Source organism: Pseudorca crassidens, chromosome 8 (genome assembly GCF_039906515.1).
Source record: "Pseudorca crassidens isolate mPseCra1 chromosome 8, mPseCra1.hap1, whole genome shotgun sequence".
NCBI lineage: Eukaryota > Metazoa > Chordata > Mammalia > Artiodactyla > Delphinidae > Pseudorca > Pseudorca crassidens.
Window position 1 is genome coordinate 21325151 of NC_090303.1, and position 14291 is coordinate 21339441.

At 38.2% G+C, this 14291-nt stretch overlaps 1 protein-coding gene across 4 annotated transcripts in view; it reads left to right on the forward strand.

Annotated features, from left to right (window-relative positions):
- RELN (reelin) overlaps window positions 1–14291 on the forward strand; it is a 521022-nt gene that overhangs the window by 476166 nt on the left and 30565 nt on the right. For all 4 annotated transcript variants that reach the window (XM_067745999.1, XM_067746000.1, XM_067746001.1 and 1 more), the window contains exons 49-52: window positions 1682–1875; window positions 5333–5589; window positions 9286–9440; window positions 10515–10729. In XM_067745999.1, coding sequence (XP_067602100.1) covers window positions 1682–1875; window positions 5333–5589; window positions 9286–9440; window positions 10515–10729 — 821 coding nt within the window. The remainder of the gene's footprint in view (window positions 1–1681; window positions 1876–5332; window positions 5590–9285; window positions 9441–10514; window positions 10730–14291) is intronic.

Below are 14291 nucleotides of genomic sequence, written 5' to 3' on the forward strand. Positions count from 1 at the left end.
CCCTACCACGTCCTGCCTTAGAGTTTACATTTGTGCCAATGAAATATACTAGTATTTTAGCCCAAGAGTAGGAAGAGGACATATATTATGTTGGATTTTTATAATCATCAACAGTGATTAAGAATGCAGTGTTTCATAAAGAATGCTCAACATCATTAATCTTTAGAGAAATGCAAATCAAAACTGCAATGAGATATCATCTCACACCAGTCAGAATGGCCATCATCAAAACATCTAGAAACGATAAATGCTGGAGAGGGTGTGGAGAAAAGGGAACCCTCCTGCACTGTTGGTGGGAATGTAAATTGATACAGCCACTGTGGAGAACAGTATGGAGGTTCCTTAAAAAACTAAAAATAGAACTACCATACGACCCAGCAATCCCACTACTGGGCATATACCCTGAGAAAACCATAATTCAAAAAAGAGTCATGTACCACAATGTTCACTGCAGCTCTATTTACAATAGCCAGGACATGGAAGCAACCTAAGTGTCCATCAACAGATGAATGGATTAAGAAGATGTGGCACATATATACAATGGAATATTACTCAGCCATAAAAAGAAACAAAATTGAGTTATTTGTAGTAAGGTGGATGGACCTAGAGTCTGTCATACAGAGTGAAGTAAGTCAGAAAGAGAAAAACAAATACCGTATGCTAACACATATATATGGAATCTAAGACAAAAAAAAAAGGTCATGAAGAACGTAGGGGCAAGACAGGAATAAAGACACAGACCTACTAGAGAATGGACTTGAGGATACGGGGAGGGGGAAGGGTAAGCTGGGACGAAGTGAGAGAGTAGCAGGGACATATATACACTACCAAATGTAAAATAGCTAGCTAGTGGGAAGCAGCCACATAGCACAGGGAGATCAGCTCGGTGCTTAGTGACCACCTAGAGGGGTGGGATAGGGAGGGAGGGAGGGAGGGAGATGCAAGAGGGAAGAGATATGGGAACATATGTATATGTATAACTGATTCACTTTGTTATAAAGCAGAAACTAACACACCATTGTAAAGCATTTATACTCCAATAAAGATGTTAAAAAAAAAAAAGAATGCAGTGTTCACAGTACTCCTCCTAGCTTAGATGGAACTCTGAGAGGCCTAGTTTTCTTCATAGGTTCAACTAAAAAATGACTATGTTAATGAATTAATATAGAAAACATTAAAATCAACTATAAAAGTTTAAAAAGCTTACAACTAATATTGCTAATTATAATTAAGTTGTATTACATTTTTGGACATCATTTTTAAATTGCATATTAAAATAGTCATCTCAGTATACTATTTTGTTAATAGCTGATACCTTTTTAAAAATCTAAAAGATACCTATAAATAGCTAGAAATAATTTAATAAAAATATAGAATAGTTATTTTAATTTCAGCTCTCGTATTGCTTAGAAGAAAATAGAAGAGAATCTCTTTAGAATACATTGCCCTTTGTAAGTAAATTCTAATACTGAAATTTCAAAGTTCAGCATATATTTGCTGTGTACCTACTGTATGCTAAAGGCCATACTAGGAGTTAGTATAATAGGAGAGATAAGAAAATCATTATTGCAATACTGTGTGACTTGTATTGCAAAAGAAAAGATGGAAGCCAGAGAATACCTAGAACCTGTAATGACGATTCCTTATCACCGTGTTGTTGCATTCTGCTTCTTTTCCTTAGGGTTGCAGTCGGCTGTTGGTCACAGTGGATCTAAACCTCACTAATTCTGAGTTTATCCAATTTTACTTCATGTATGGATGCCTGATCACACCAAACAACCGTAACCAAGGTGTTCTCTTGGAATATTCTGTCAATGGAGGCATTACCTGGAACCTGCTAATGGAAATCTTCTATGACCAGTACAGTAAACCTGGGTTTGTATTCTATTTTATCTCTTATAACTAGTATGTTGAGCGAAGATGCTTAGTAAGGCCTGCCAGCAATCCATCACAGGGACCACAGGGGACCTGGACCACACTCACCAGTAGAGGATGCCTCTGAGACCAACACGAAGACAAGGTTTCTGAGCTAGATAAGCAGCTGGTTTGGGGTTTTTATTTCAAAAAAAAATAGTTTGTGAATCCGTAAATAAGATAAAATACACAATCACAATGCCAGTAATGAATAGATCCACTGTAAAAACTCATATAAATTAATGAATATATGATAATTAATTTCAACAGCATTTTGGGAAAGTGGAAACAGAAAAGTAATTTATTTGTTTGTTTATATAGTGTTCACTCCATTTTAGAGAATTGGGGGCTAGAAAATAAACACAAAATGTAAATATCCTTAAGAAGCCTAGAGTCTATTTTTAAATTCCTTATTGAAAAACCCTGAAGAAACACAATGTATGGGTCATTTTTAAGAATATACTCTTGAAGGGCAAAAAACAATTGTGGCTGATTAGAAAAGTCCAAAGGTTGTTAAAAAGGAAAAGAGCATATTTATTAAAGTAGGAGGAGAATAGGGAAGAGGAAGGTGATATAGGAGAGAAAGAGAGAAGGAGAGAAGGTTGGAGGAGAGCAGAGCAGAGGGGAGGGGAGGAGAAAGGAGGGGAGGGGAGGAGTGATTGCAGCCCAGTCAAGAAACAGAATAAATAAAAGGAGAAACATAGATAATCTCAGTGCATGGCAAACCAGGTACAAGCTAAAAATTATGTAAAATAAAAACAATCAAGAATCTTGTAAATGATAATTTAAATTCAACCTATCGGTCAAGAATATGTTCAACTGTGAATTACAGAAAACCTAAAATAACTTAAAAGGTGTTTTTTCCTCTCGTATGTAAGTTAGATCCAGAAGGAAGTAACCCAGAGCTGCTACAGCGGCTCCACCAGGACCAGAGACCCAGGTTCCTTCTAACTGGTACTTCTGCCACACTCAACGCTTTGGTCTGAGAGGACCCACATTCCAGCCTGCAGGCAGGAGGATGGGGCAAGAGCAGTGTGCTGTCTCTCTTTAAGGACACTTCCTAACAGTTGTCCACACTTCCTTTCACATTCTAATAGCCAGAACTTAGTCACAGAGACACACCCAGATGCAAGGCAGTCTGGGCATGGTGTCTTTATTCTGGGTGATTATTCGCCTCGCTAAAAAGATAGGCTCCTAATATGAAGGGAGAATGGGGAATATGGCAATTGAGGAAATGCCAGCCATCTCTGCCATAAGCAGAAGTTTTAAATACTGCACTTGCATTAAAGTTGGACACCAATAAAGGATTCCAGATAGAAACTAAGTGGTACACAGTGTAATAGTGCAAAAAAATGTGCTCACCTATTAGTAGGAGATAGTAGGCAAGGCAAGTAAACTGTTTATGGAGAAAGTTATAATGACTCTCACATATGAGTTCCTGAACACTTTAACAGCATAATATACAGGGAGAAGGAAGTTATGTTTCTGTAGGGTAAAAGCTAACTGTCTAATCCACTTTAGTTCTCTGAAGGAGAAACAAATTCACCAAGGCTGGAACAGTGGTCATAATTTATTTACACTTTTCAGCAGCCTTGGATAAATTTCCACTCCAAAGGATTTTAAAATGTGGTCAAGGATTTATCAGGATAGAGAAATGAAGATAAAAGATTGTTGCTCTGGATAAAGAAGTGTGATTGTGTGTCCCTCAAGGAACGGATAGATTTCTGATGTTATTTAATACTTTTTAAAATGTTAATTAAACATGCCCATTCAAAGGAGAAAAATTATAGAAAGATCTTACAAGGTGAGCATACAAAAAAAGAGGGAAGGGAGGGGCAGAGGTGAGCTTCAAAACTGAGATGCATGAGGAAATTAACTTTGGAAAAGATTATTTACCTAAAGACCCATGGTCTCCAAACTGCCAGTTACTACACAGCTGAGGGTCTGGGATTCACAGTCTACACTTCCCTTCCCTAAGACCAAGATCCACTGAGTTATCATGGCCCAAAGGGTGCACAAAGTGATGGACATAATCAAAAAAAGTATTTAAGGGACTTCGCTGGTGGTCCAGTGGCTAAGACTCTGCACTCCCAATGCAGGGGCCCCAGATTTGATCCCTGGTCAGGGAACTAGATCCCATATGCCACAACTAAGAGTCCACATGCCACAACTGAAGATCCTGCATGCCGTGACTATGACCCAAAGCAGCCAAATGAATAAAATTAATAAATAAATATTTTTTAAAAAGTATTTAAAATCCAAGTACTGGAAATCCAACTAATAACATCCTGGCCTTGAATGGATTTTGATTGCCCCTCATCTGGAATACTTCCTACTCTTCTGGTCATTATACTTCAAGGAAGACATCAAAGAGAGAAGAAGAAGGGAACATAAAATCAACAAGGAGATAGTATGTAGGCAAAACTAAAATAACAAAACCTCTTCCATGTGAAAGACGAAAACCCAGGGGTCATATTGAAGCCCTCTGCTTAAGGGGTCTTCCCAGGATGAACTGCAGTGCTAACACGCAGAGGCAGCCCTGGAATGTAAAGGGAGGTAGATCAGCATGGATAAAAAGATGAGACTTTAGGAGAGAGTAAACCTCAGGGAATTATTTTCCCCAACAGACTTTATGAGTTGTGAATATCATTTCAAAGGGGTTTGATATCTTCCTGAGGTTTAAATGCATCATTGTGATTAAGGGGTATTTCCAACCTTATTTGTAGCTGGTTAAGATTCATGTTGGAGGGTGGAGCCATGTGTTTCCATGTCTGTCTTTGGTGATTGAGTCAGGGGCAGCCTGCTGGGCTTGTTAGCCCATGGTTCTCACTCAGCATTTCTAAGTATAATGTTTTCAATAAAGCATAAAGTCGATGTCAAACCAGGCAACTGATGAAGTAATTACATATATCCTGGTACTCTCAGGCTGAGAACCCAAATGTCCTGCCACAATCTAGTGTCCAAATTCCAAGCAAATTTCTGGTACACATGGGAGTGGAATAAAATCAAGGTGGCAGGGGAAGGAAACAGATGAAACCAGCCCCTGAGTGGCAGAAAAAAAGTCAGTATCGGTTTATGTCTACCAAAGTGCATATACCCTATGCCTACCGATCTGGAGGGTCTCTAGACAAGCAGAAAACTGTAGGGTCCCTCTCAGTCCTGCCCAGGGACAGTTAGAGCAAGGGGGTAGTTCCAGGATGCTTGAATTTGTTCACATTCTGTTTCCCCAATTTAGTGATTTGTGAGACTTTGTAAAATTAAGAAAATTTATCGTGGTTTTTAAAAACGATTTTAGCTAACGTCCTCTCCTCATCCTCCATGTGACATGTAATATCTTATCTCTGGTTGCACATCCCTTCCTCGCATGAGATATTTGACAAGACTTTCCCCCCGCCACCCCAACCATCATTTTCTTCAGATTCGTGAATATCCTTCTCCCCTCTGACGCTAAAGAGATTGCTACTCGTTTTCGCTGGTGGCAGCCGAGACATGACGGCCTGGACCAGAACGACTGGGCCATTGACAACGTCCTCATCTCAGGGTCTGCGGACCAGAGGACCGTCATGCTGGACACCTTCAGCAGCGCCCCAGTGCCCCAGCACGAGCGTTCACCCTCGGATGCTGGCCCTGTGGGAAGAATTGCTTTCGACATGTTTATGGAGGACAAAACTGCAGGTAAATTTTTCACTGATGCTAAATGAAAATCCATTTGGGTCTTTTCCAAAAAGTGGAATGTGGAACCTTTTACAGATTCTCAAGTGGTACAGAAACAGTGAAAAGGGTGTCACCCTTTTGCTTCTCTCAACCTTCCTGGTTTACATTGTAACTAAATCTTTTCTTTCGGTCAAGCCAGCAAGTTTGTTTTAATAGCATTCAATAATTTTATTAACAGGGTAATTTTCTTTTTAAAAATTTTCATTTCTACGTTTCTTGTTTTTTATTTTGGTTAGAAAGCCAACATTTTTTGGACATTTTTTTATTCTCCAAGGACAAGTGTTTTGTTTTGCTGCACGTCAGACGCGTTTGTGATGGTATTTCATGTTTTCAGAAGTGTCCAAGGTCATGCTTGTTATTCTTCATTCCTGATAGGAGTATCACCGTGCCCCAGTGAACTGTCAAGGATCTCTCCATGCTGTTCTTATTTTTAACGACTTCTTTTCATTTTGCGACACTATTCTGGTCACCTTTTTTTAAGTGGTGTCGTATATTAAGGATATGGCTTTGTCATGCCACATACTTGGTTATACTACATAAAACATGGTATCTTCAGGTGAAGTAGTGATGTTTAATTACACATATCGTATCAACACTGCAAGTGCTATCGAACAGATATACTGTACCACTATAGATTCATCAGACAGTGGGACTGTGCCATGTCCAACTCTGCAGTAGCCTCTTGCATAGAAAGGACAATCTGGTTGTATTTTACAATAATAAGACTGATAAGAACCTTCTGGAGGAATGGAATCTATGCTGAAGACAGTTGAAATGTGAGGAATTTTAATAACTTAAAATACTTAATTATTATTAGTGTTTTATTTTAAAAGCAACACATGTTCAAAGTATGAAATTAAGAAAATACAGAAAATCATGAAGATGAAAATGAAAATCACCCAGAAGATAACCATCATCAATATTTTGATATTTTTCTTAGAGTCTTTTTTTCTATGCCTCTGTATAATCGTATTTTTTTTGCTGTACGTGGGCCTCTCACTGTTGTGGCCTCTCCTGTTGCGGAGCACAGGCTCCAGACGTGCAGGCTCAGCGGCTCCGCAGCATGTGGGATCCTCCTGGACCAGGGCACGAACCCATGTCCCCTGCATCGGCAGGCGGACTCTCAACCACTGCGCCACCAGGGAAGCCCTATAATCGTATTTTTAACAAAATTATAATCTTAAATTATACATATTTGTAGCCTGCTTTTTTCATTTAGAATTAAATCCTTACCATTTCCTCTTGTCCTTAAGTATCTTTGAAAATATAATTTTAATAGCTGTATAATATTCTGTTATAATTTTTATCATTTAAGCATTGAATATTTAGATTAATTATTCTTATTAATTTATTTATTAGTATTTCACATGGCACAGTGGTATAACTGCAGATATTTAATAAAAATCACCCTTTTAAATAGAAAAAGCTTAAAATGTTCTTCACCACTTCCAAGTAGTCTTACTCTTTCAAGAAGGTTATTGAGAAGACTTACATAGATCTGATTCAGAACTTTGCTAAAGTACTCATTTATTTTTCCCTATGTAATGGTTTACATAAGTGAGTTTATGATCAGAGAATAATTTTAGTACAACTTCTGTACGAATAAAAGCAAATACGTATTTTTCAAGTACCTAAAATAGTGATTTTTACTTTAGACTAATTCTTGATGTACAATTAAGCTCCTGCTTGTCTTGCAAAGACGGTGCTCCTAGAAAGTGTAATATCTACTTATACAAGTAGTTTATTGTATTGTGGAAGAAATTGGTGTTAGCTGATTAATGTAAGCCCTTTTTCATCAAGATTGCAGAGTTCTAGCATAAAACAAAATATGTACCCCAGAATAAACTCAGGGTATTCTTATTGGAATTCAAATTTCTGTGCCTTTTGATTCTTGAATCCTGTATCTGTGCTATAGGACTAAATGTAGCTCCAAATCCCATGGAATGAAAACTTAAGAGATAATGGCATTGTGGTAGCCATTTGAGTCCTGGAGATAAACTGCTTGTTCTACAGACATATGTTATGCTCAGACAAAATCAAAAAGACACAACACTAGTGAAGGCTCAATTCCAATTAAATTGTTTGGTCTCTTCTCTGACTCTTCTGAGGCCAGCCAACTCTGTGATTTGCACAGTAACCCAAGCCTCCAGTTGCACCCATTCGTCTTCACTGTGAATGCTGGAGCTAACCAGGAAACTGCAGAGAAACGTTGGACCTATGAAATCAAAGTGTATCATGAATTAGATGAGATTTACAGATATGTTTCATTTCTAACCTTTCTGGGTAAAATCATTATGTTCAAACACCTCTTCTGGGCTTCCTTGGTGGTGCAGTGGTTGGGAATCTGCCTGCCAATGCAGGGGACACGGGTTCATGCCCTGGTCCGGGAGGACCCCACATGCCGCGGAGCAACTAAGCCTGTGTACCACGGCTGCTGAGCCCGTGTGCCACAACTGCTGCAGCCCGCGTGCCTAGAGCCTGTGCTCTGCGGCAGGGGAAGCCACTGCAATGAGAGGCCCGTGCACCGCAACGGAGAGTAGCCCCCGCTCGCCGCAACTAGAGAAAGCCCGCGCCCAGCAGCGAAGACCCAACACAGCCAAAAATAAATTAATTAAATAAATAAATTTATTAAAAAAACAAACAAACCAGCTCTTCCGAAAGGGAAAGGGAATTGTGACAGACACGAATGTGTGCTCACGCACACACGTGTGTGTGTGTGTGTGTGTGTGTGTGTTTGAGAGAGAGGGACAATAGGATTATTCTACACTGATCAGATCATAACCTTGCTGCTTAAATTTTCCTTAGACTCCTAGAAGCTTTTTTTAAAAAATCACTTTATTGAAGTGTAATTGATGTACAAAAAGCTTTAGATATTTAATGTATACAATTTGATGAGTTTTGGAGATAAGTGTTCACCCATGAAACCGTCACCACAATAAAGGCCATAATTTATCAATCACCTCCAAAAGTTTCCTCCTGCCCCCCCCTCTTTTTTAATATTGATTTTTCTGTTCTAGTAAGAGCACTTAACATTAAGATCTCTCTTAGCAAATTTTTAAGTATGAAATGCAGAATTGTTAACTGTAGGCACCATGTTGTACAGTAGATCTCCTGAACTTATTCAGCCTTGCATTACTGAAACTTTGTGCCCTTTGACTGACAAGTCCCCATTTCCCCCTTCCACTATTCTACTCTCTGGTTCTATGAGTTTTACTATTACAATTTCTTTAATTGCCCAGAAGGTACTACCAAAATTTGAGTAGAAATAGCTAACTCACTTGGCTATCATATTACTAAAAATCTTCCTCTATCATGTTACTAAAAATCTTCCTCCTTTAGATTCTGTCTAAAAAGTTAAACACCTGTCAGAAAAAAGAAATGGGTATACATTTTCCTTTGCTTTTCATCTGTAACACATACAATACACTCTTTCTTTCTAAATGTAGACTTAGCTAGTATTGGTACTTGATATATCTCAATCTCTCAGTATCCATGTTCCTAAAACGATGTGCTTACATTAGTGTTTTGTCTGTGGATGGTATGTAAGAAGAGAGATTTCTACTTAACATAATTCTAGATGTTGCCTAAAGTGAAAATTTGTTTCAAAGTATTTTTGTCATAAATCTGTCATAAAATTTTTGTTCTTCTCTTTTTAAGTAAATGAGCACTGGCTATTCCATGATGATTGTACAGTAGAAAGATTCTGTGACTCCCCTGATGGTGTCATGATTTGTGGTAGTCACGATGGAAGAGAAGTGTATGCAGTGACCCATGACCTGACCCCCACTGAAGGCTGGATCATGCAATTCAAGGTGAAAATGTGATGACCTCAATTACATAAATAGCCATACACCAGCAATATAAAAATGAAAAAAATTGTGGAGACAACGATCATACAATACTTTATTGACTTAATACATACTTTGAAAAATGAAATTTAATATTAAGATAATATATCAATACATCCCAACTATATATAACTTAATGATTAAAAGTATTTTATTTTTGAACTATTTCAAGATGAAACTTACATAAGAGTAAATGTGTTTCTGTCTGGGATTAAATACTGATAGAGCAAAATATTGATAAATAAAATGTAGGAAAAAAAAATGTAGGATACTGATTTCAATTCCCTGAGTCTAAATCATTATATGATTTAGGCAATTTTCTTCCTTTAAGAGAAGATTAAAGCTATTGCGGTTATACCTACTTTTTTTAATATACCTACTTTCTTTACAAAAGCATTTCAGTGTTTCTGGAGAAAGAAAATTATAGAAAACAAAGGCATGATTAGCATTAATGCCAACATCAATTTTGGCCAAGATTTTCTTTCAATCAATTTATTCTGTCTACCTCAATCCCACTGTATTAGCAACAAATGTTGCATTATGACTATCTCCATCAACAAAGGGTTAGGGTCGAAAGTACCTTCTGTAATTACTTCATTGCATCTTACTTGTAGTTAAAAGTGATTTATTGAGAGTCATAAATTGTATAACAAAACAGTAAACTTGGTAAAGCTGTTAGTAATCCTTCTTGGTCGAGCATTCTGCCAAACAGAAGTGCCAGCCCATTAGCACAACAAACAACAATCTGTAAGAGGAGGCCCAGGCCTACCAAGGCAATCAGCCAGCCACGGCAGGAGCGCAGATTTCAGCTTCTCTCCAAACTCCCTGCACGATATATGTGGCACTTTCTATAATCTGTCACCTTGGACAACCATGTCAACTCCGCCGTCTATCAGCAGAGCAAATAATGAACCTGAAAATACAGGACAGATGTGGTTGTCTGTCAGTGATCGGCAACTTTCTTGCTACCAAGTCTTTAGAGCAGAAACATGTAATATGGTTTTAATACCTCAATAATCTTGCATTTCCGTTTGTTAGATCTCTGTTGGATGTAAAGTATCTGAAAAAGTCACCCAGAATCAAATTCACGTGCAGTACTCTACTGACTTTGGTGTGAGCTGGAGTTACCTGGTCCCTCAGTGCTTACCTGCAGACCCAAAATGCTCTGGAAGTGTTTCTCAGCCATCTGTATTCTTTCCAACAAAAGGATGGAAAAGGATCACCTACCCACTTCCTGAAAGTTTAGTTGGAAAGTAAGTAGAAAATTAAAATAAAGCCTAGTTCCAAGCACTAGACATAGGTTTAGGGACACTGTGGTCAGCCTGAAAGTATTGTGTAATTGTGGATGAAATGCTCTCTTCCTCCCTAACTCTAAGGGTTCTCTAACTGGTGACCTCCATGATGAGCTAATTTAAGGAGACCTCAAATTGTAATCCTCAGACTTGTCAAGATAGGCCTTGACAGGCCCTTCCGTTGTCCATACCTCAGTGTCTGAAAATGGGGACAGAGCAATAGTGATGGCCTTGGAGCCAGTTGAAAACACGTATGCTACCTTATGCACCTTGTAAATTGTGGTCCACTGTACATCCTACGCTTTCCACATTACTGCCTTGTCAATCCATGATAGAGCCAAGAACAAAACCTAGCTCATCATGCTATTTGTGCAGATCCTAACTCTTCATGCTATTTGTACAAATGCAGTTTGTAGGTAGGTTTCATTTTTTTCTTATCAAAGCATTATGTTCTGCACCTGCAGTGAAAAGTAATTAGCCTGGAGCAGTAGTGAGCCAAGATGATTAAACTGTTTTTTGAAAAGTATGTGGATAAGTTAATTTAGGCAATTACAAAAAATTTCCAAAGATGCCACATGCTGCAACTAAGACCCGGTGCAGCCAAATAAATAAATAAATATATGTTTTTTAAAAATTTCCCTTCAACTATAAGATTAGGGGGAAAGATACATTAATGAAGATGACAGGTATACTTCTACCGTATGAATCACAGTTTCTGGCTAAATGAAGATCCTTCTTGTAAAACAGAGTTAGGATATAGGACCAGAACATATAGATCCTTTGAATACACATGGCCAAAAAAAAAAAAAAAAAGTCCCTTAGAGATCATTTATTACATGACCACTCACAGTTTTCTGCTACAAATCTAAAGGGCTTAGTCAATTAACATGCTAGAAAACAATCAGGATACTTTCAGCTGCAGGTAACAGAAAACTCCATTCAAATTCAGATTAAATTTGGCTCAATTGAAGATGAAATGTATTATATCTATAATGAAAAAAAACCCAAAGATAAGTGGACTCTAGGATTGGTTGATTGACAAGCTCAACAGTGTCTTCAAGGACATTGTTATTTCTTACTCTTACTCTTCGCTCCACTGTCCACACACGGATGTCACACTCAGTCTTCAGGCTGGTTCTCCTCATGAACATAGATGACTTCCAGAAAGCTGGAGCACAGTGTATCCTTACCTGTGTCCAATGGGGGAGAGAGAGAGAGAGTCGCTTTTCTTTCTAACAGAGCTGGAGCAAGTGCCTCCTTGCATCCCGTTGGTACAAATTAGTTCAAGAATGCCCGTTCCTGACTCCGTCAATAGTGAGGGGCCTTATATTACAGTGATTATCTCATATGACTCATCTGTGCTGAAAGGGAAGCTGGGGACCCACCACAACCTCATTTCCTCGTTTCCCCTTCCTGTCTTTACTCTGTTTTTTTTTTTTTTTTTAAACATCTTTATTGGAGTATAATTGCTTTACAATGGTATGTCAGTTTCAGCTTCACAACAAAATGAATCAGTTATATATATACATATGTTCCCATATCTCTTCCCGCGTGCGTCTCCCTCCCTCCCACCCTCTCTATCCCACCCCTCCAGGCGGTCACAAAGCACCGAGCTGATCTCCCTGTGCTATGCAGCTGCTTCCCACTAGCTATCTACCTTACGTTTGGTAGTGTATATATGTCCATGCCTCTTTATCGCTTTGTCACCGTTTACCCTTCCCCCTCCCCATAGCCTCAAGTCCATTCTCTAGTAAGTCTGTGTCTTTATTCCTGTTTCACCCCTAGGTTTTTCATGACATTTTTTTTTCTTAAATTCCATATATATGTGTTAGCATACGGTATTTGTCTCTCTCTTTCTGACTTACTTCACTCTGTATGACAGACTCTAGGTCTATCCACCTCATTACAAATAGCTCAATTTCATCTCTTTTTATGGCTGAGTAATATTCCATTGTATATATGTGCCACATCTTCTTTATCCATTCATCCGATGATGGACACTTAGGTTGTTTCCATCTCTGGGCTATTGTAAATAGAGCTGCAATGAACATTTTGGTACATGACTCTTTTTGAATTATGGTTTTCTCAGGGTATATGCCCAGTAGTGGGATTGCTGGGTCATATGGTAGTTCTATTTGTACCTTTTTAAGGAACCTCCATACTGTTCTGCACAGTGGCTGTATCAATTTACATTCCCACCAACAGTGTAAGAGGGTTCCCTTTTCTCCACACCCTCTCCAGCATTTATTGTTTCTAGATTTTTTGATGATGGCCATTCTGACTGGTGTGAGATGATATCTCATTGTAGTTTTGATTTGCATTTCTCTAATGATTAGTGATGTTGAGCATTCTTTCATGTGTTTGTTGGCACTCTGTATATCTTCTTTGGAGAAATGTCTATTTAGGTCTTCTGCCCATTTTTGGATTGGGTTGTTTGTTCTTTTGTTATTAAGCTGCATGAGCTGCTTATAAATTTTGGAGATTAATCCTTTGTCAGTTGCTTCATTTGCAAATATTTTCTCCCATTCTGAGGGTTGTCTTTTGGTCTTCTTTATGGTTTCCTTTGCTGTGCAAAAGCTTTGAAGTTTCATTAGGTCCCATTTGTTTACTTTTGTTTTTATTTCCATTTCTCTAGGAGGTGGGTCAAAAAGGACCTTGCTGTGATTTATGTCATAGAGTGTTCTGCCTATGTTTTCCTCTAAGAGTTTGATAGTTTCTGGCCTTACATTTAGGTCTTTAATCCATTTTGAGCTTATTTTTGTGTATGGTGTTAGGGAGTGATCTAATCTCATACTTTTACATGTAGCTGTCCAGTTTTCCCAGCACCACTTATTGAATAGGCTGTCCTTTCTCCACTGTACATTTCTGCCTCCTTTGTCAAAGATAAGGTGACCATATGTGTGTGGGTTTATCTCTGGGCTTTCTATCCTGTTCCATTGATCTATATTTCTGTTTTTGTGCCACTACCATACTGTCTTGATTACTGTAGCTTTGTAGTATAGTCTGAAGTCAGGAAGCCTGATTCCTCCAGCTCCATTTTTCGTTCTCAAGATTGCTTTGGCTATTCGGGGTCTTTTGTGTTTCCATACAAATTGTGAAATTTTTTGTTCTAGTTCTGTGAAAAATGCCAGTGGTAGTTTCATAGGGATTGCATTGAATCTGTAGATTACTTTGGGTAGTAGAGTCATTTTCACAATGTTGATTCTTCCAATCCAAGAACATGGTATATCTCTCCATCTATTTGTATCATCTTTAATTTCTTTCATCAGTGTCTTATAATTTTCTGCATACAGGTCTTTTGTCTCCTTAGGTAGGTTTATTCCTAGGTATTTTATTCTTTTTGTTGCAATGGTAAATGGGAGTGTTTTCTTGATTTCACTTTCAGATTTTTCATCCTTAGTGTATAGGAATGCCAGAGATTTCTGTGCATTAATTTTGTATCCTGCTACTTTACCAAATTCATTGATTAGCTCTAGTAGTTTTCTGGTAGCATCTTTAGGATTCTCTACGTATAGTATCATGT